The following is a 14,294-nucleotide window of genomic DNA, read 5'->3' as shown; positions in this document are numbered from 1 at the left end:
TTTCGGCTCATCACATTAAGAATTATAGAAATAGGGCCATGTCAAATTATAATTACCGATGTTTATGTGTAATAGAAACTTTTAATATACAATAACAAAACTATCTTATGTGGACTGTCAGTTGTTGCATTATTTAAGTTTAGTTAATCGGATCCTTTATAAAAGACTTTGTTCAAATTACTATTTGGTTTCACCTCTTTGACTTGCTATTAGACGGTACTTCCGCCAGATGAACTTATTATGTCACAAGATTCGCTTAATACATCCACATTAACGAATATAAATGAGTCGGGTACCCAAACTAGATCGCATCTACCTGTGCTTCTTAATCCTCTCCTAAATTCCATATTCAATTGTCCTGATCCCTCTTCTTCCCCACTTAAAAAGATCTTTAAAAAGATCACTCAACAGGATTCCCAGAAATTTGCATTAATAGTACCACAATCATACACTTTATATAACTTCAAGGATGCTCATTCAGATACAAAATTTTCTGATCTTTGTCATTATGATGTTCCCTTTTTATCTTCGCATATCATCCAATTAGATCAAAAATATAAGACAATGAATCCTTTAATACATACTAATGAAGTCAAATATGAGTTTGAAACGTTGAGTAACATTTCCTTAAGTATAAACTTTGGTAAGAAATCATTATATGTGGTCAACGATTCACACATGGATAAACGATTTAAGATTTTAAAAGTGATTACTTTCACCAATTTTAATGATTATTTCCCTGATAGATATTATACAGTGATATTCATTGATCAACCCCTGATTGACCCAAAAAGAATAATACCAGATGATTCCTATTTAATAAAATCTCAATCCATCGAAACGATGAAAGGCAACAAATCAGATAATAACAATAAAAAAATAAACACTTTAAGTCAGGATATATCCCAGCATAATAGGGCCACTTTTGAAAAAATTGTTCATTCAAATCAACGATGGGTACAGTATTTTAAGACTGCATTTGAACAATTTTTATCTGATATTAGTGCCACTGAGAATGAAAATTCCACAAATAATCTGGGTGCATTGTCTGATAAATTTCAAATAATGGTGAACCATTCTATTAGTATGACCAAAAATGAAATTTTGTTTAAACTTATTGGTTCTGACCTCCCTAGAGTGGTACGAGATTACATGGAAGAAAAACTATATAGTGCCATATGGAATGAATTGCAGGTTCTTGATGGAACTGAGAAATCTGAGTTGTCTGAGTTGTCTGAGGTATTTTATAGTTTAGACTATCTATCCATTGATCAACTAGACACAGATCTGTATACATCTGATTTTCAAAAATTTAAATTATCACTTATTGTGAAGTTAGAAAAAAATATAAATCAAGCAATTGAGATGTTTGCACATTTCAAAAAAACCAATACATTCTTTGAAAAGACAAAAATATTAACACGAACATTGCAAACTTTATCGACACCCCTAGAAGATATTCCAATTGACGCCGATACTCTATTGAGTTTACTTGTTTTGGTGATTAATAAGACTCAGACAAAACATTTAAGATGTCATATTCAATATTTGCAGAATTTTTATTACAGCGATGATGGATCTAACCCCACCAAGTTTGGAATCTTAGGTTATTCTATTTCTACATTGGAGGCAGTCGCTTTTTATTTAGAAGATATGAATAATGAAAAATTTTTACACCTGAAGGAGATTCACGAAAAGAAAATAAAAGAGTTGCTTGAAGTCATTAAAATGGAGAAAAGTTCTAAAATGACATTTAACTTGGATGACTATAGAGATGTTTTAAAATACAGAACAGAAAAGGGGGAATCGATAATAAGCCTCTGTATCTGTAATTCTAAGAATACTATACTGGAACAGTTATTAGATAGTTTCCAAACTGAGATCACTTTGGATGATCTATTGGAGGATGAAAATATTGAAGGTGATACGTTGCTACTTCAGGCTCTTAAGTATGGTAACTATGAGGCAACTGCATTATTATTAAACCTCTTATTGGATAATTGTACGACATATGAGATAAAGTTATACTTAAACAAACGAAATAATGCGCAGAGAACAGTGGGACATCATCTTTCAGACCAAAGTAGTCTTGTAGAGAAAATAGGCAAATATATTAATTGGAGTCTTAAGGATGCTACCGGGAAGACTCCCCTGTTCACAATTTTCCGATCTTATGACCAAGTTAATTACTCCGAAATGATAGCAGGAGCACTTAGGGTAGCAGAACAGTCGCAGTATGGGTATATCTACAATGATCACACTGATCCGAATGGTAATACTTTACTTCATATAATAAAAACAGATGTGAAACTCCTGTTAGACTCGAAAATCTTAATAAACATTAACCAGAAGAATAGAAAAGGTTTAACACCATTGATGATATATCTAAAATATGACAGACTTGATAATGTTAAAAATATATTAAATGATAAAAGACTTAATTGTCTCAACCAATATGACACAAAAAAGTATTTGACATGTTACGAATATATGAGAAATCCAGAAATATTGGAAATGTTTACTAAATATCATATAAAAAATACATCTGTATTCCATCACTGCATATGTCATTCATTAAGAATATATTCTAACCAGACAATAGGTGGTTCAATCCAGTCATGTTCTTTACAGATTTCAGTGTTAAATAAGGAAGGTAATATATCTAATATTGCGCTGAACGTAAAGGTTCTAAAAAATATTTTTAAACTCATCTTAAAAAAGAAACCTTTGACATTTGTTCCAATAGAAAACTTATTAAACGAAATAAATGTGTTATTAAATATGTCAACTAATACTTGGCTCATAGATAATATAACTACTTTTCATAGACTTCAAAATCGAGAATATTTGTTATCAAACATGACAAATTGTCTCGATACATTGATAGAGCTGGAATATATTCCTGAAGAGATTTTTCAGAGTGATGCTAGCACTTTACTGTGGATAAAACAGTGTAAAGATGAATTGAACATAAATCATAAATCAGAGAAGACTATAGGACTGGAACCCGAAGGAATAAATGCTATTAAGCATTTCTTAAAATTCAATCTCCAGGAGCTTACAAAATTAAAAAAAGCCATATTTACATTAGAGAAACTTCTGATATTTCGAAACTTAAAAAGCGATGATTGCAACACATCTTTGGATATCATAAAGCATATTGTACACGATTTGGGTACTCACACCATTCGGAAACAACTGAGAACAATTTCAGACGTCAATAAGATTGAAGTTGTGAGTGATATTAATGATATATCAGTAAACCCTACTTTGACCAATTTGGAGTTTTATAAAAACTGCATCAATGTATTGTATAAAAGCATTGAACATTTATTAGATCACCAGATACTTAAATGGTGGAAACATTATGGAGAATTGTTGGAAATTAATAAGATGTTAATGAAAAGTACGCCACAGTCGGCTGGCACTGAACTAAATTTATCTGAATCTAATCGAACTGTATCAGGAGGTATTAATAGTGGAGTATTTGGAAACTTTCTCGAGGGTCAAAGGATAAAAAATGAACAAAAGCTTTTAAGGACCAGTCATGATATATCATTATTAATGAAAAAATTGGGAACTGAAATTACGCATAGTCATGAACTATTGGCTGAAGAGTTGAGCAATTTTATGAACTTTAAAGAACCTTTTTTGCAAACTGGATTTGTTGAGAGAAACATAAAGGACAATATATACAACCTTAGTGAAAATCTATTATGGATAACCACAAAATATCAAGCATACGAAAATAAATTTCATAAGATATGATTCGATTCTATTTATTTTATTGAGACATATGAAGATGAATAATAATATACTCTATTTATATACTAATTTCATTAATGATTATATTGATATTGCTTTTATTTTGTTATACGTATCCATAAATGTACACAGAGACCTATTTGTTATATATCACATTATTTATCCTCGTCTTCTTTAGGAGGACTCTGGTTACCTGTGTTGGCACCACCAAACAGACTACCAGCCATATCTCTAATCGCTGGATTATTCATTAGATCGTCCATGTTTGGCATACCACCATTACCACCGGTAAAATTCTCGGCCATTTGTCTAACAGCAGGATTTTGCATCATAGATTGAACCTTTTGCATAGCATTTGGGTCACTCATCATTTGTTGGGCTGCTTGCATTAATTGTGGGTTGTTTAATAAACCACCTAGGCCACCACCTAGGCCACCACCTAGCATAGAAGCCATATCTGGCATACCACCAGCGAATGGGTTAGCAGCACCTTCTGAATTATCAGAGGCAGTTTCCTTGGCATCTCTATTTTCAGATGTCTCAACTTGGGTGGCCTTTTCTAGGTTCAAAGATTGTTCAACCTTCTTCTTGGCAGTTTCGTAGTCCCTCTTCATAACGTCACTAGCTTTGTCACCTTCGATATCCAATACTTGTTTGTAAGCCTCTAGCGCTTCCTCTGGTTTCCCTTGAGCATACTTAGCAAAACCAAGTCTGGAGTAACCCTTAGAATAAGCAGGATCGATCTTAATGGCTTCTTCAGAATCTTGGATAGCTTCATCATATTGTTTTAGAGAAGAATGAGCAGCAGCTCTGTTAGCATAGTAGATAGCATTGGTTGGTAATGTTTGGATAGCTTCACTATACTTTTGAATGGCCAAAGAGAAATCTCTACCAGCCATAGCTTTGTTACCTTCTAATTTCATAGATTCAGCCTTTGCCTTGATCTCTGCATCTTCAGCTGGAATGTTCACCTTAACATTTTGGGCGTTACCAGAACCAGTTAAGTTAACACCAGAAGCTAGAATATCAGATAAAGATTTACCGTTAAATTTTGTGTCGATAATAGATTTAGCATCATCTCTATCGACTTCAAATGCTTCGGTGATACAGTCGATAGCGACGTTCAAGGAGTCAGCATTGTCATCAGAGATAACCTTTTGAGAAATTGCGTTGTTTAGGAAATCAACGATCAATGAAGAAATTTCTTTGTTGCTATAGGACATCTTTCTTTTGTTATTTCTTATTGTATTGTTATAAACGACAAGGAATTAAATCTACTTCAGGTATAAATAACATTATAACTATTCAAAATAGGTAATATTAAATAAACCTTTGCCACCTAACATATCGATTTTCTGTCATGAATAAAGTTTCTTAATGTTAGACATGTACCTCCCTCTATCTTGTCAACGTGGAATCGTGTGGTTCAATTTTTCTCCGTTTCCACACAGAAAAATCGGAAATAAGAACGTTTATCACTGTGTACGTGATAGTCATTTAGTGACAGAAGCTATGATATGTTGAGAAGTGATAAGAAAGATGTACCTTCAGTTCGATAATGACGAGAGATATTGTTAGATTTATTTTAATAATGAATGTTGTTCCCTTGAGAAATAGGTTATAACAATTGAGTTTTGAACACTTTTCACGATCTGCCCATTATATATCGATCGAAAATTTTTTCAAAAAAGTAATGACTATGTCAATTACATTTTTATGGCATTTTCTACTACTATTGTAACTCCAAAAGTATTGAAAATTTGGTCTAACCTTTACGTTATTCTTAGAACTGTCTGATGTGTAGTTTATTATTCCGTACAAATAACGATACTAATACGACCATGTGGGTGATAAAATATTCAGACCCATAAAATTAATAAAAAAATAACAGAATTAACAGAATATTTCTTACTATACAGCTATTCCAACTACAGCTATTCTGATTACATCTTGGAACTGTGTAGAACTTAACAAACATTAATTATGGTAACAACTTGCAAAAAAGAATCTTCCCCGCCAGGACTCGAACCTGGAATCTCCTGGTTCGTAGCCAGACGCCGTGACCATTGGGCCACGAGGAATAAGATTTTGCTCTGTTAGGGAGATATTTAATATTTTAAGATATTTCAAATTTCTAATTATTTAGCCGAGTTTCTTTCAATTTCTTTAAATCTCCATTAAAAGATATAATTGTCGGAAATATATTATAAGAGGGATAATGACCAAGGTTATGATCTATTGATAGATTCATCCCGCAATGATCTAACGATAGGTTCATCCCGCAATGATCTAACAATAGGTTCATCCCGCAACAACTTAATAATAGATTACTTACGCCACTGTCGAGTGAGTTTATAATCACGACAATGATAATCCAACATATATAAATGGAACAATATTTCATTTATGAATATAATTGTTTCCATAATTTACTTTATATATTTTTGTATAAGATATAAAAAATGAGACGACTATAAGTTAATTTTATAATATAATAAAATTTGTTCAGTTAAATAGAAGATGTCCAATATTCAATTTTCCCATCATAATATGCACCACATTTATTTTTAGTATAGGTAAAGAAATACCTTTATGCACATTTATTTATATGAGTTACCAGGTGATATGAGTCATAAATAGATATAATTTATACAGAACATTAAATGTTCTACCATATTCAAACTATGTATAGTATAAAGAGAACGAGCAATTATCGTATTACAAATATGTCCAAGTTAAAAAATACAAAACTTGAAGAGACTACTAGAGTAGAAACCTATATCTCAGACACTCTATAATATATTTATAATTAACTGTAAATATCAAGCAGAAGGACGATAACTATTAATAGCCCTAAGATTCTATCTGTCTCACAGAAACTATCTCATTATTTTTCTTTATATCAGCCTCCCACTCAATATTACTTTCCAAAGAACCAGCTTCACTTGTTTCGATAGCTTCATCAAAACCCATCTTACCTGTCCAACCTTGAGCCACTAGGTAGTTGTGGAACTCTACGTCTTGTTTCATTAAGTCACTCTCCAGAGAGTGAGGTACCAAGAAAAATGTGATCAAAACACCCAATAGACCACAAATTGCTGCAATAATAAATGTCCATCTAGCTCCTAAATGGTTTCTGATTGGTTGAAAACACTCAACGCCAACAACTGAACCAATTTTCCCTGTTACAGCAGAAATACCATAAAAGACACCTCTTACTGCTGTAGCTGAGGATTCGCTACTAATCACACCTAACATATCACCAGGACCAGCGTTTCCTAACATATTCATGAAAGCATAAAAGATTATAAATAATGGTGTAATCTTAGATAATTGTTCATAAGCACAACCAATAATTAAACCAAAGATAATATAACCTGAAAACCCGATCATTAGTGTATATTTACGACCAATACGATCAGAAAGATATGCACCTATGGGGACACCTAGGCATGAAAGGACACCCAATAATAAATTCCATTCTGCAATCTTTTCTAAATCATTTTTATCTTTAATTACAGCTCCAATAATTGTAGAAGAAAAGATACCGTTTGGGAAAGTAACGAAATCGTACATAAACCAAGTACCACATGTACCTAATAATCTTTTCCAATAAAATTTTAACGCAAGGAAATAAGGAATTTGTTTTTTAATTCTACCTTTCTCATATATTTCAGTGGTAGCTGTCTTCCAACGGAAGTAGAAAACTGTCAAAGGCCAAAAACAACCTAGAGCAAAAATAGTTCTCCATAGAGCTTCAAGGTGTTTAGTGCCTTTAACAATTCTGAAAACGATTAAGAAAATGATGCTTGAGAAAGGACCACCAAAGGCCAATGGGAAATTGGTAACCAATACAAGGATACCTCCTCTCCTCTTTGTGGTATATTCATTGGCAGATTCATTAGCACTCAATGTACTTGTTGGATACTCAGCTCCGACACCAATACCGACTAAACCTCTCATTACTGTAAGCATCCAAAACATACCAGGAACAGTTGTACCGTGAGAGGCAGCACAGAGTGCACTACCTACAACCAAAATTACTGTTGCTACCAAGATACATGATCTTCTGCTGTAATGATCAGCAGCAATACCCATGAAAAATTGACCAAAGATAATACCAACCAAAGAAGCATTTGACACCCTTGTTGAAACCAAAGAGGTATAGTTTACTTTTGAACCGTATTCCATTGCAAATACTTTGTTCAACATACTCATGGACCCATTAACATATCCATCACTAATTAAAGCAAATCCTGAAGCAATGATTGTAATAATATTTTTAAATTTTTTATCCTTAGTGGCTAATACTCTATTAGCACGAGCCTCTGCATCATAAGTAATATACCTAGAGTCTGTATTTGGTAAAACATCTAGAGGAGAGTCAAATTCATCCTCCGGTCCTTCTACCTGGTTGACAATTACATTACCTTTACCATCAAGGTCAGACATTTTTGTATTTATATGTTGCAATATTTTTAAAAACTCTTTGAGACTATTGTATTAATTATTCTATAACTTAGAAAGATCAGAAAAAGGAAATAAAAACGTACAGTTAAGAGTTAGTGGCATTCATTAACTCTTATATATATATTAACAACCTGTTAATTGTTGGAATGTTCTTCTGGACCCACGAGGAAGCCACTGAATCAGAATAAGGGATATTGTTATGTTACATTGAGAACGAACATCTTTCTAAACTTGAAACATTATAACTATTGTCTTCTATGTTTTTATATTTAAGAAACCTCGACTCTTTTTCAGTTTAATATATCCCTCGTGTGTGTTCCTTATATTCCTCTTTGGGACTTTCAAACGTGGACTCGGGATCTGTTATCTATGGAAGGGTTAGTTCAATGTATAATCTCTCCCAAAAATACAAACCACAACTTACAGAGACTGAGATTATTCAAAAAATATGTGCTATTGATCCCGAGAAACTCTTGAACCTTTCTATATACATGGTGTTGCCCACTTGATCATCTTCTTGCTATTGTATATTCGTATATAGTTAATGTGGCACTGTTTCTTTCCATTTTCTGTCGCGCTGTGTCTCTGTGTCGGTATGTCTTCTCACACGTGCGAGGTACGTGGACGGAAGTTTGAACTGACTGGTGTCACAGTTCGGTAGTCGTGGCACAGTTTACTGATAAGAAACAACAATACTAAAGCAATCTTGGTGTTTCTGTCCTGTTGCATTCTTGTCTGGAGTATAGAAAATTCGTATTATTCTTGGAGCAGAGTGTTTACCAACGTGGTGTTGTCCTTTTTGGTATATAATAGAGGACTGCATGGAGCTTCATGTAATACTGCATATATTGAATCTAGTGGTAAATAGTCGTACACCGAGACAGAAACTCCATTATGAGAACCTTGGTCTTTGTGAAAATGGGTGGTATGACTGTTACCTAATGGAATAATTCCATAGGTATTCGGTTGTTTGTTTAGTCATCTGTAATTAACCTTAAACGTGACTCACTGTATATATATATATATATATATTTTTATTTATATTCTAAAACGATTGACTAATTGATTTACTAAGAATATTTTCTTTTCTAAGAAATGTCACAACGTCACAGAGATGACCTCAGATCTTCATTGAAGTAAAAACGTTTGTTTGTTATTTGTGAAAGTACAAAAAAAATAAGAAGCTTGTAACAAGTAGTAATGAATAAGAAGGCAACGATCTTTATTTTGAGCACGTTCTGTAACAGTTCGCATACTACATCAACCTCAGACACTTTAAAATCTACTGATGTTTTCGGATTTTAAATTACAACTTCTATCATACATGAACCATTCATATCGTGGATTTAAACAACATGTTAAACTGAAGTGTCATAATATCTTCAAATCTTTTAAAAGGATTCAGTTCAATTGGAAACAGAGCAAACAATTGGTCACCAAAGAATCAGATTCAGCTATTCAGAATAAACAGATTGATGGCGGGGAGATTGTTCAATTAGTTAATGGGCCAATATTATATATCGATGAACAAAACGCAAATTGGCGTTCATTTATGCAAAAATGCGTTCATAACCCACCTCAATTACAACCATTCGGGAAACAATTATCAACAGAAGACGCTAAATTGTGTAGAAGGAGACAAATGAGGAAAAATTTGTCCTTAGCTAAAAATGACAATTTTCAAATCATCAATTTTACTTAAATTAATGATGTAATGAATAAATAATTCTATATCAATATATATAAAAAATCACCCTTTTTTATTTAATGTAACAATTGTCGCGTGTTTTCTGGGCGGGGGAACGAGAATATGTATACAATATATATAGAGAAAATGCGTTCGCAATTTTGCGCTCTTTGTCTCTCTTAAATTCGCAATTTTGGCTGCTTTTACACATAAGGAGAAAATTGACAATGTTCTCTTTTTTATTTATTTGTAAAGAACGATGGATAATATGATGATGATGATGCGTGATAAAATATATAGATATACAAACCTAGTTTAATTAGTAGCAAACTTTATATACACTATCAGTAATTTAAAAGGTAGGTAAACGTACCAGGTATACAAATATTCATAAAATAATACATAGATAGCGGAAGAACAAAAAAATATCTTCTTGTATCGATCTACTTTGTCTTTTTTTGCAACAAGAACAACTGCGATTTTGAGGATAATCTACAAACTATTATAAAAAGTTATAGTCAGGTAGCAAATAATTAAATAAACAAACAAAAAGTATGTCAACTAGAAAAAAGAACATTCTAAAAGTTATAATACTAGGTGATTCCGGTGTTGGTAAAACTTCTTTAATGCATAGATATGTCAATGATAAATATTCTCAACAATACAAAGCAACAATAGGCGCCGATTTCCTGACAAAGGAAGTCAATATAGATAGTGATAAAGTTGCCACTATGCAAGTTTGGGATACAGCAGGTCAGGAAAGATTCCAATCTCTCGGAGTAGCTTTCTATAGAGGAGCAGATTGCTGTGTCCTGGTATATGACGTAACAAATACAAAATCCTTTCAAAGTATAAAATCATGGAGAGATGAATTTTTGGTTCATGCTAACGTTTCATCTCCAGAAACTTTCCCATTTGTCTTACTAGGTAATAAGATTGATGCCGATGATTCCAAGAAAGTAGTTAGTAATAAAGATGCTCAGGATTTAGCAGCATCCTTAGGTAATATCCCATTGTTTTTCACTAGCGCAAAGACGGCTATTAATGTCGATACAGCATTTCAAGAAATCGCACGTAGTGCTTTACAACAAAACCAGAATGATGCAGATGCCTTTGAAGATGATTTCAATGATGCTATAAATATTCAACTGGATAATGATACTAATTCTTGTAGTTGTTAAGTAAAAAATAATAATAATATAAGAAAATGTATTTCTAATGTATTAATACACAAAAACTAATATATGCTGACTACCCACCCATTACTTTTGGATTATGTATGTATGTATATAAATATATATATGTATGTTTCATCTCTGAAGAAATAAGAATTGAATTACCCTTCCTCTAGAAGCTTTTCAACCAACGTACAATTATGCTGATTTAACGCTTGAACGATACATTTTTACCTCTAGTTCCAGCTTTTCTCTTCTTAATACCCTTTGGACCTTCCTGGATAGAAGAGAAGGGATCAAATTTACGTTTGGTATTCTTTCTCTTTCTCTTTGTAGTATCATTTGACAATAATTTAGCACTTTTACTATAGTCAACAGTCTCAAGTTCATCATCATTGATATTTCTATCCTTTGTTCCTGAAGATTTGTTGTTGTCTCTCCTGACCTTTCTGAGGACTATAATTTCATCTAAATCTTCGCTTGGTGTTAATGTCTCTTCCATCTTTTCAACAGATACTTCATTTGGTTTCTCTTCAGAAATTTCTGATCTTAACTCAACAGTAGGCTCAATCTTGGTGACAGGTATCTCCAGATCAATGTCTTCCAATTGACTTAATTGTTTTTTATATTCTGATCTACGTTCTTCTAATTCATTGTTTGATACTACGGATTTTTCCCCATTATCTTGTTCTCCATATTTAATTACTTTATCATTTAATAATTCTCCAAAATATTTAGAGGTTGTTAGCAGTTCATCTGTGATACTTGCCACTTTTGGAGTGACCGTGTTAATATCATTCACTAAAGTATCAAAAATACAATTCCATGATTGTATTTGAGATGTCGATACTTTATTGACGTTGTTACTATCATTGTTATTATAATTCACTTTGTCTGATACAGAAATGTTTCCCTCCGACAAAATTGAGCCTTGTTCTTTCATTTTCACTAAGCAATCCTTAATCATGTTAGCTAATATCTTAGAATTAGATCTTACGTAGTCAGTTACCATATTATTAACAGAGACAACTCCAACTGCATCGGTTGGCGTGTATGCAACTAGTGATGCAATAATTTGATTGGGCATAACATATCTTGGAGATTCATCATCACGTCTAGCAATTAGATCTCTCCAATTGTATAATTCCTTAACCAATAATTCTTTGTCTTTAGGAATATTATATTTAAACATGATATTTTTCCATGGATATTGATCTGATGTAACAGAATAAACAGTATTAGAAAAATGTGTTGGTCTAAATTTGGAATATTCAAATCTTCTCTTTGCAACTTCTCTGGAATCTTTTAAAACACCAGCTAATTTACTTGATTCTATCAGTTTGTTTTTCACTTGATCAAATATGTTTAGTAAGAAATGGGTATCAGCTCTTGCATATGCCGTCTTTCCCTTAGACAGTGGTCTTGTCCTCCAATCTGATAATTGATATTTTTTTGATGTCTTAAAATGTGCAAATTTCTCTAATAGGTACGCAAGACTATGTCTTGGTAAGCCCATAGCTTTAGAGGCATGGAATGTATCAAATAAACTCACAATATATAGACCTAAATCACGTTGTAACCAAATTATATCCATAAATGCACCATGTAATACTTTTGTAACCTGAGGATCAGTGAAAATTTCATTCAATATATGTAATTCTTCTCTTAGACTCAAGGTATCTACTAAATAATCTTTTTCTCTTGTACTGATTTGCATCAAACATACAATACCGTAATAACTTCTATAATCATGATGTTCCAAATCGACAGCTAATTCTTTGAAATGTTTTAATTCGGATATCATTTGTTGTAACGTTTCTACATTATCCACCCATACAGCATCTGTTTCATCCCAATTTGTAGAAGGAATTGGTTCTTCAATCTTTAATATATTCTGGTTATATTCTTGATGGTCAATCTCATATTCATATGGATGTATATAATGTTCGGGCTCATCTTCTTTAGCAGGAACCAAGATGATAGATTCTTCTAATGGTATCAAGGCATTAGGTTTCTCCTTAAGAAGAGGGTGGAATGGATGAGATTCACTGTTATCTATTGGAGTTTTAAAATTTAGTTGAGGTTTTTCAATCTTAACCTTCCCACCTTCTTCATTCCCACCGAATTGGTCAAGGAATTGCATATTTGGACCATTCAATTTATCTCCAGAGACACTCAATCTTTTGTTTAGAATGTCTAATGAACGGTCCGATTTCTCAAATAGATTATCTATTATATTACCCATATCACTCCAAGAGTTCTTAAAGGATTCCTTATCGTTATCTAAAGGTTCGCAATGTTCATCAATAGATGATAACACGGAGTTAATCATGGACACCAGATCAGATGTCACGTCTGATACAGACTCATTGATATTTTTATCTAGACTTTTATAAAAATCGATATCCTGGGCAGCGAGTGCTGACGAGCCTCTTACAACCCCAACAACATTGGCAAACAGAGCCTGACGTTCTTCGGGACTCATCTTAATGTAATGAAAGCAAAAAATAAAATATATTTAGGTGTTTATAAAGTTGTATTCCAAATTATAAAACACTAACGATTGTATTTGTGATTACAAGGCTCTTTCTATATGCCAGGGTTCTCTTAAATTGGTTACTTCTCATTAGCGATGCCCTCATCTTCTTCTTCTTCTTATTATACAAATCTCATATAAAATTAACTGAAAATTTTTTTTTGGCTCTGCAATTACGACGACATCCGCAGCGAATGAAAAAAAATGAAAAATTTCGGTGCAAAACGAAAAGAATGGCGATGAGTTCTCTTCTTTCATGGTGATTTATAAGAAGAAGAGTTGGCTTTGGATATGGTACATATATACCATCAAAGATTTAAAGATTACTACTTATTACTGTGTTGGAGGTTTGGTAGTAGCTGGTCTTTAAAAGATAAACCCGAAATAGTTTACAAACAAGTGATGATTTGTGTTTACCTCATTTCATTCAAGTATTAGCACAGTGTAATGGAATGAGGGACATATTAGTATCTGTTAAATCATATTAGTATCTGTTAAATCATTTTAGAATGTATTCGGCGCTTGTATAGTGTAAAAATGTACGAGTTAGATTATCTATCTCTTTCTTCACGTATGTCCCTTGTTCTAACTATTTATATTATTTATGACATTTGAAGTTTCTACCCTTTCGCATAATATCAGCAGCCGATTTTTTGTTGAG

The 14,294-nt window shown here is 32.7% G+C and overlaps 5 protein-coding genes and 1 non-coding gene across 6 annotated transcripts; 2 read left to right on the top strand and 4 right to left on the bottom strand.

The window, feature by feature from the left end:
* Positions 1-240: 240 nt before the first annotated feature.
* KABA2_06S08448 (uncharacterized protein) lies at positions 241-3,768 on the top strand (the record flags this gene model as incomplete). Its single annotated transcript, XM_041551474.1, has 1 exon — positions 241-3,768. The coding sequence occupies one exon, from the start codon at positions 241-243 to the stop codon at positions 3,766-3,768; it is 3,528 nt and encodes a 1,175-aa protein (XP_041407408.1).
* A 152-nt stretch (positions 3,769-3,920) lies between these two features.
* Positions 3,921-4,988, bottom strand: SGT2 (Sgt2p; the record flags this gene model as incomplete). The annotated part of the gene is made up of 1 exon (XM_041551473.1): positions 3,921-4,988. One exon carries the CDS (start codon positions 4,986-4,988, stop codon positions 3,921-3,923), a length of 1,068 nt encoding a protein of 355 aa, XP_041407407.1.
* Positions 4,989-5,773: 785 nt separating this feature from the next.
* Positions 5,774-5,846, bottom strand: KABA2_06S08404. The gene has a single exon. It is a non-coding gene; the product is annotated as a tRNA-Arg (tRNA).
* A 772-nt stretch (positions 5,847-6,618) lies between these two features.
* On the bottom strand, positions 6,619-8,217 carry GIT1 (Git1p; the record flags this gene model as incomplete). Its single annotated transcript, XM_041551472.1, has 1 exon — positions 6,619-8,217. One exon carries the CDS (start codon positions 8,215-8,217, stop codon positions 6,619-6,621), a length of 1,599 nt encoding a protein of 532 aa, XP_041407406.1.
* A 2,259-nt stretch (positions 8,218-10,476) lies between these two features.
* YPT7 (Rab family GTPase YPT7) lies at positions 10,477-11,103 on the top strand (the record flags this gene model as incomplete). Its single annotated transcript, XM_041551471.1, has 1 exon — positions 10,477-11,103. One exon carries the CDS (start codon positions 10,477-10,479, stop codon positions 11,101-11,103), a length of 627 nt encoding a protein of 208 aa, XP_041407405.1.
* Positions 11,104-11,305: 202 nt separating this feature from the next.
* On the bottom strand, positions 11,306-13,582 carry RRP6 (exosome nuclease subunit RRP6; the record flags this gene model as incomplete). Its single annotated transcript, XM_041551470.1, has 1 exon — positions 11,306-13,582. The coding sequence occupies one exon, from the start codon at positions 13,580-13,582 to the stop codon at positions 11,306-11,308; it is 2,277 nt and encodes a 758-aa protein (XP_041407404.1).
* Between the last annotated feature and the right edge of the window lie 712 nt (positions 13,583-14,294).

The sequence above is a fragment of the Maudiozyma barnettii genome (genome assembly GCF_903064755.1).
Source record: "Maudiozyma barnettii strain CLIB 1767 genome assembly, contig: KABA2_06, whole genome shotgun sequence".
NCBI classification, from domain to species: domain Eukaryota; kingdom Fungi; phylum Ascomycota; class Saccharomycetes; order Saccharomycetales; family Saccharomycetaceae; genus Maudiozyma; species Maudiozyma barnettii.
This window is presented reverse-complemented; position numbering and strand designations above follow the sequence as displayed.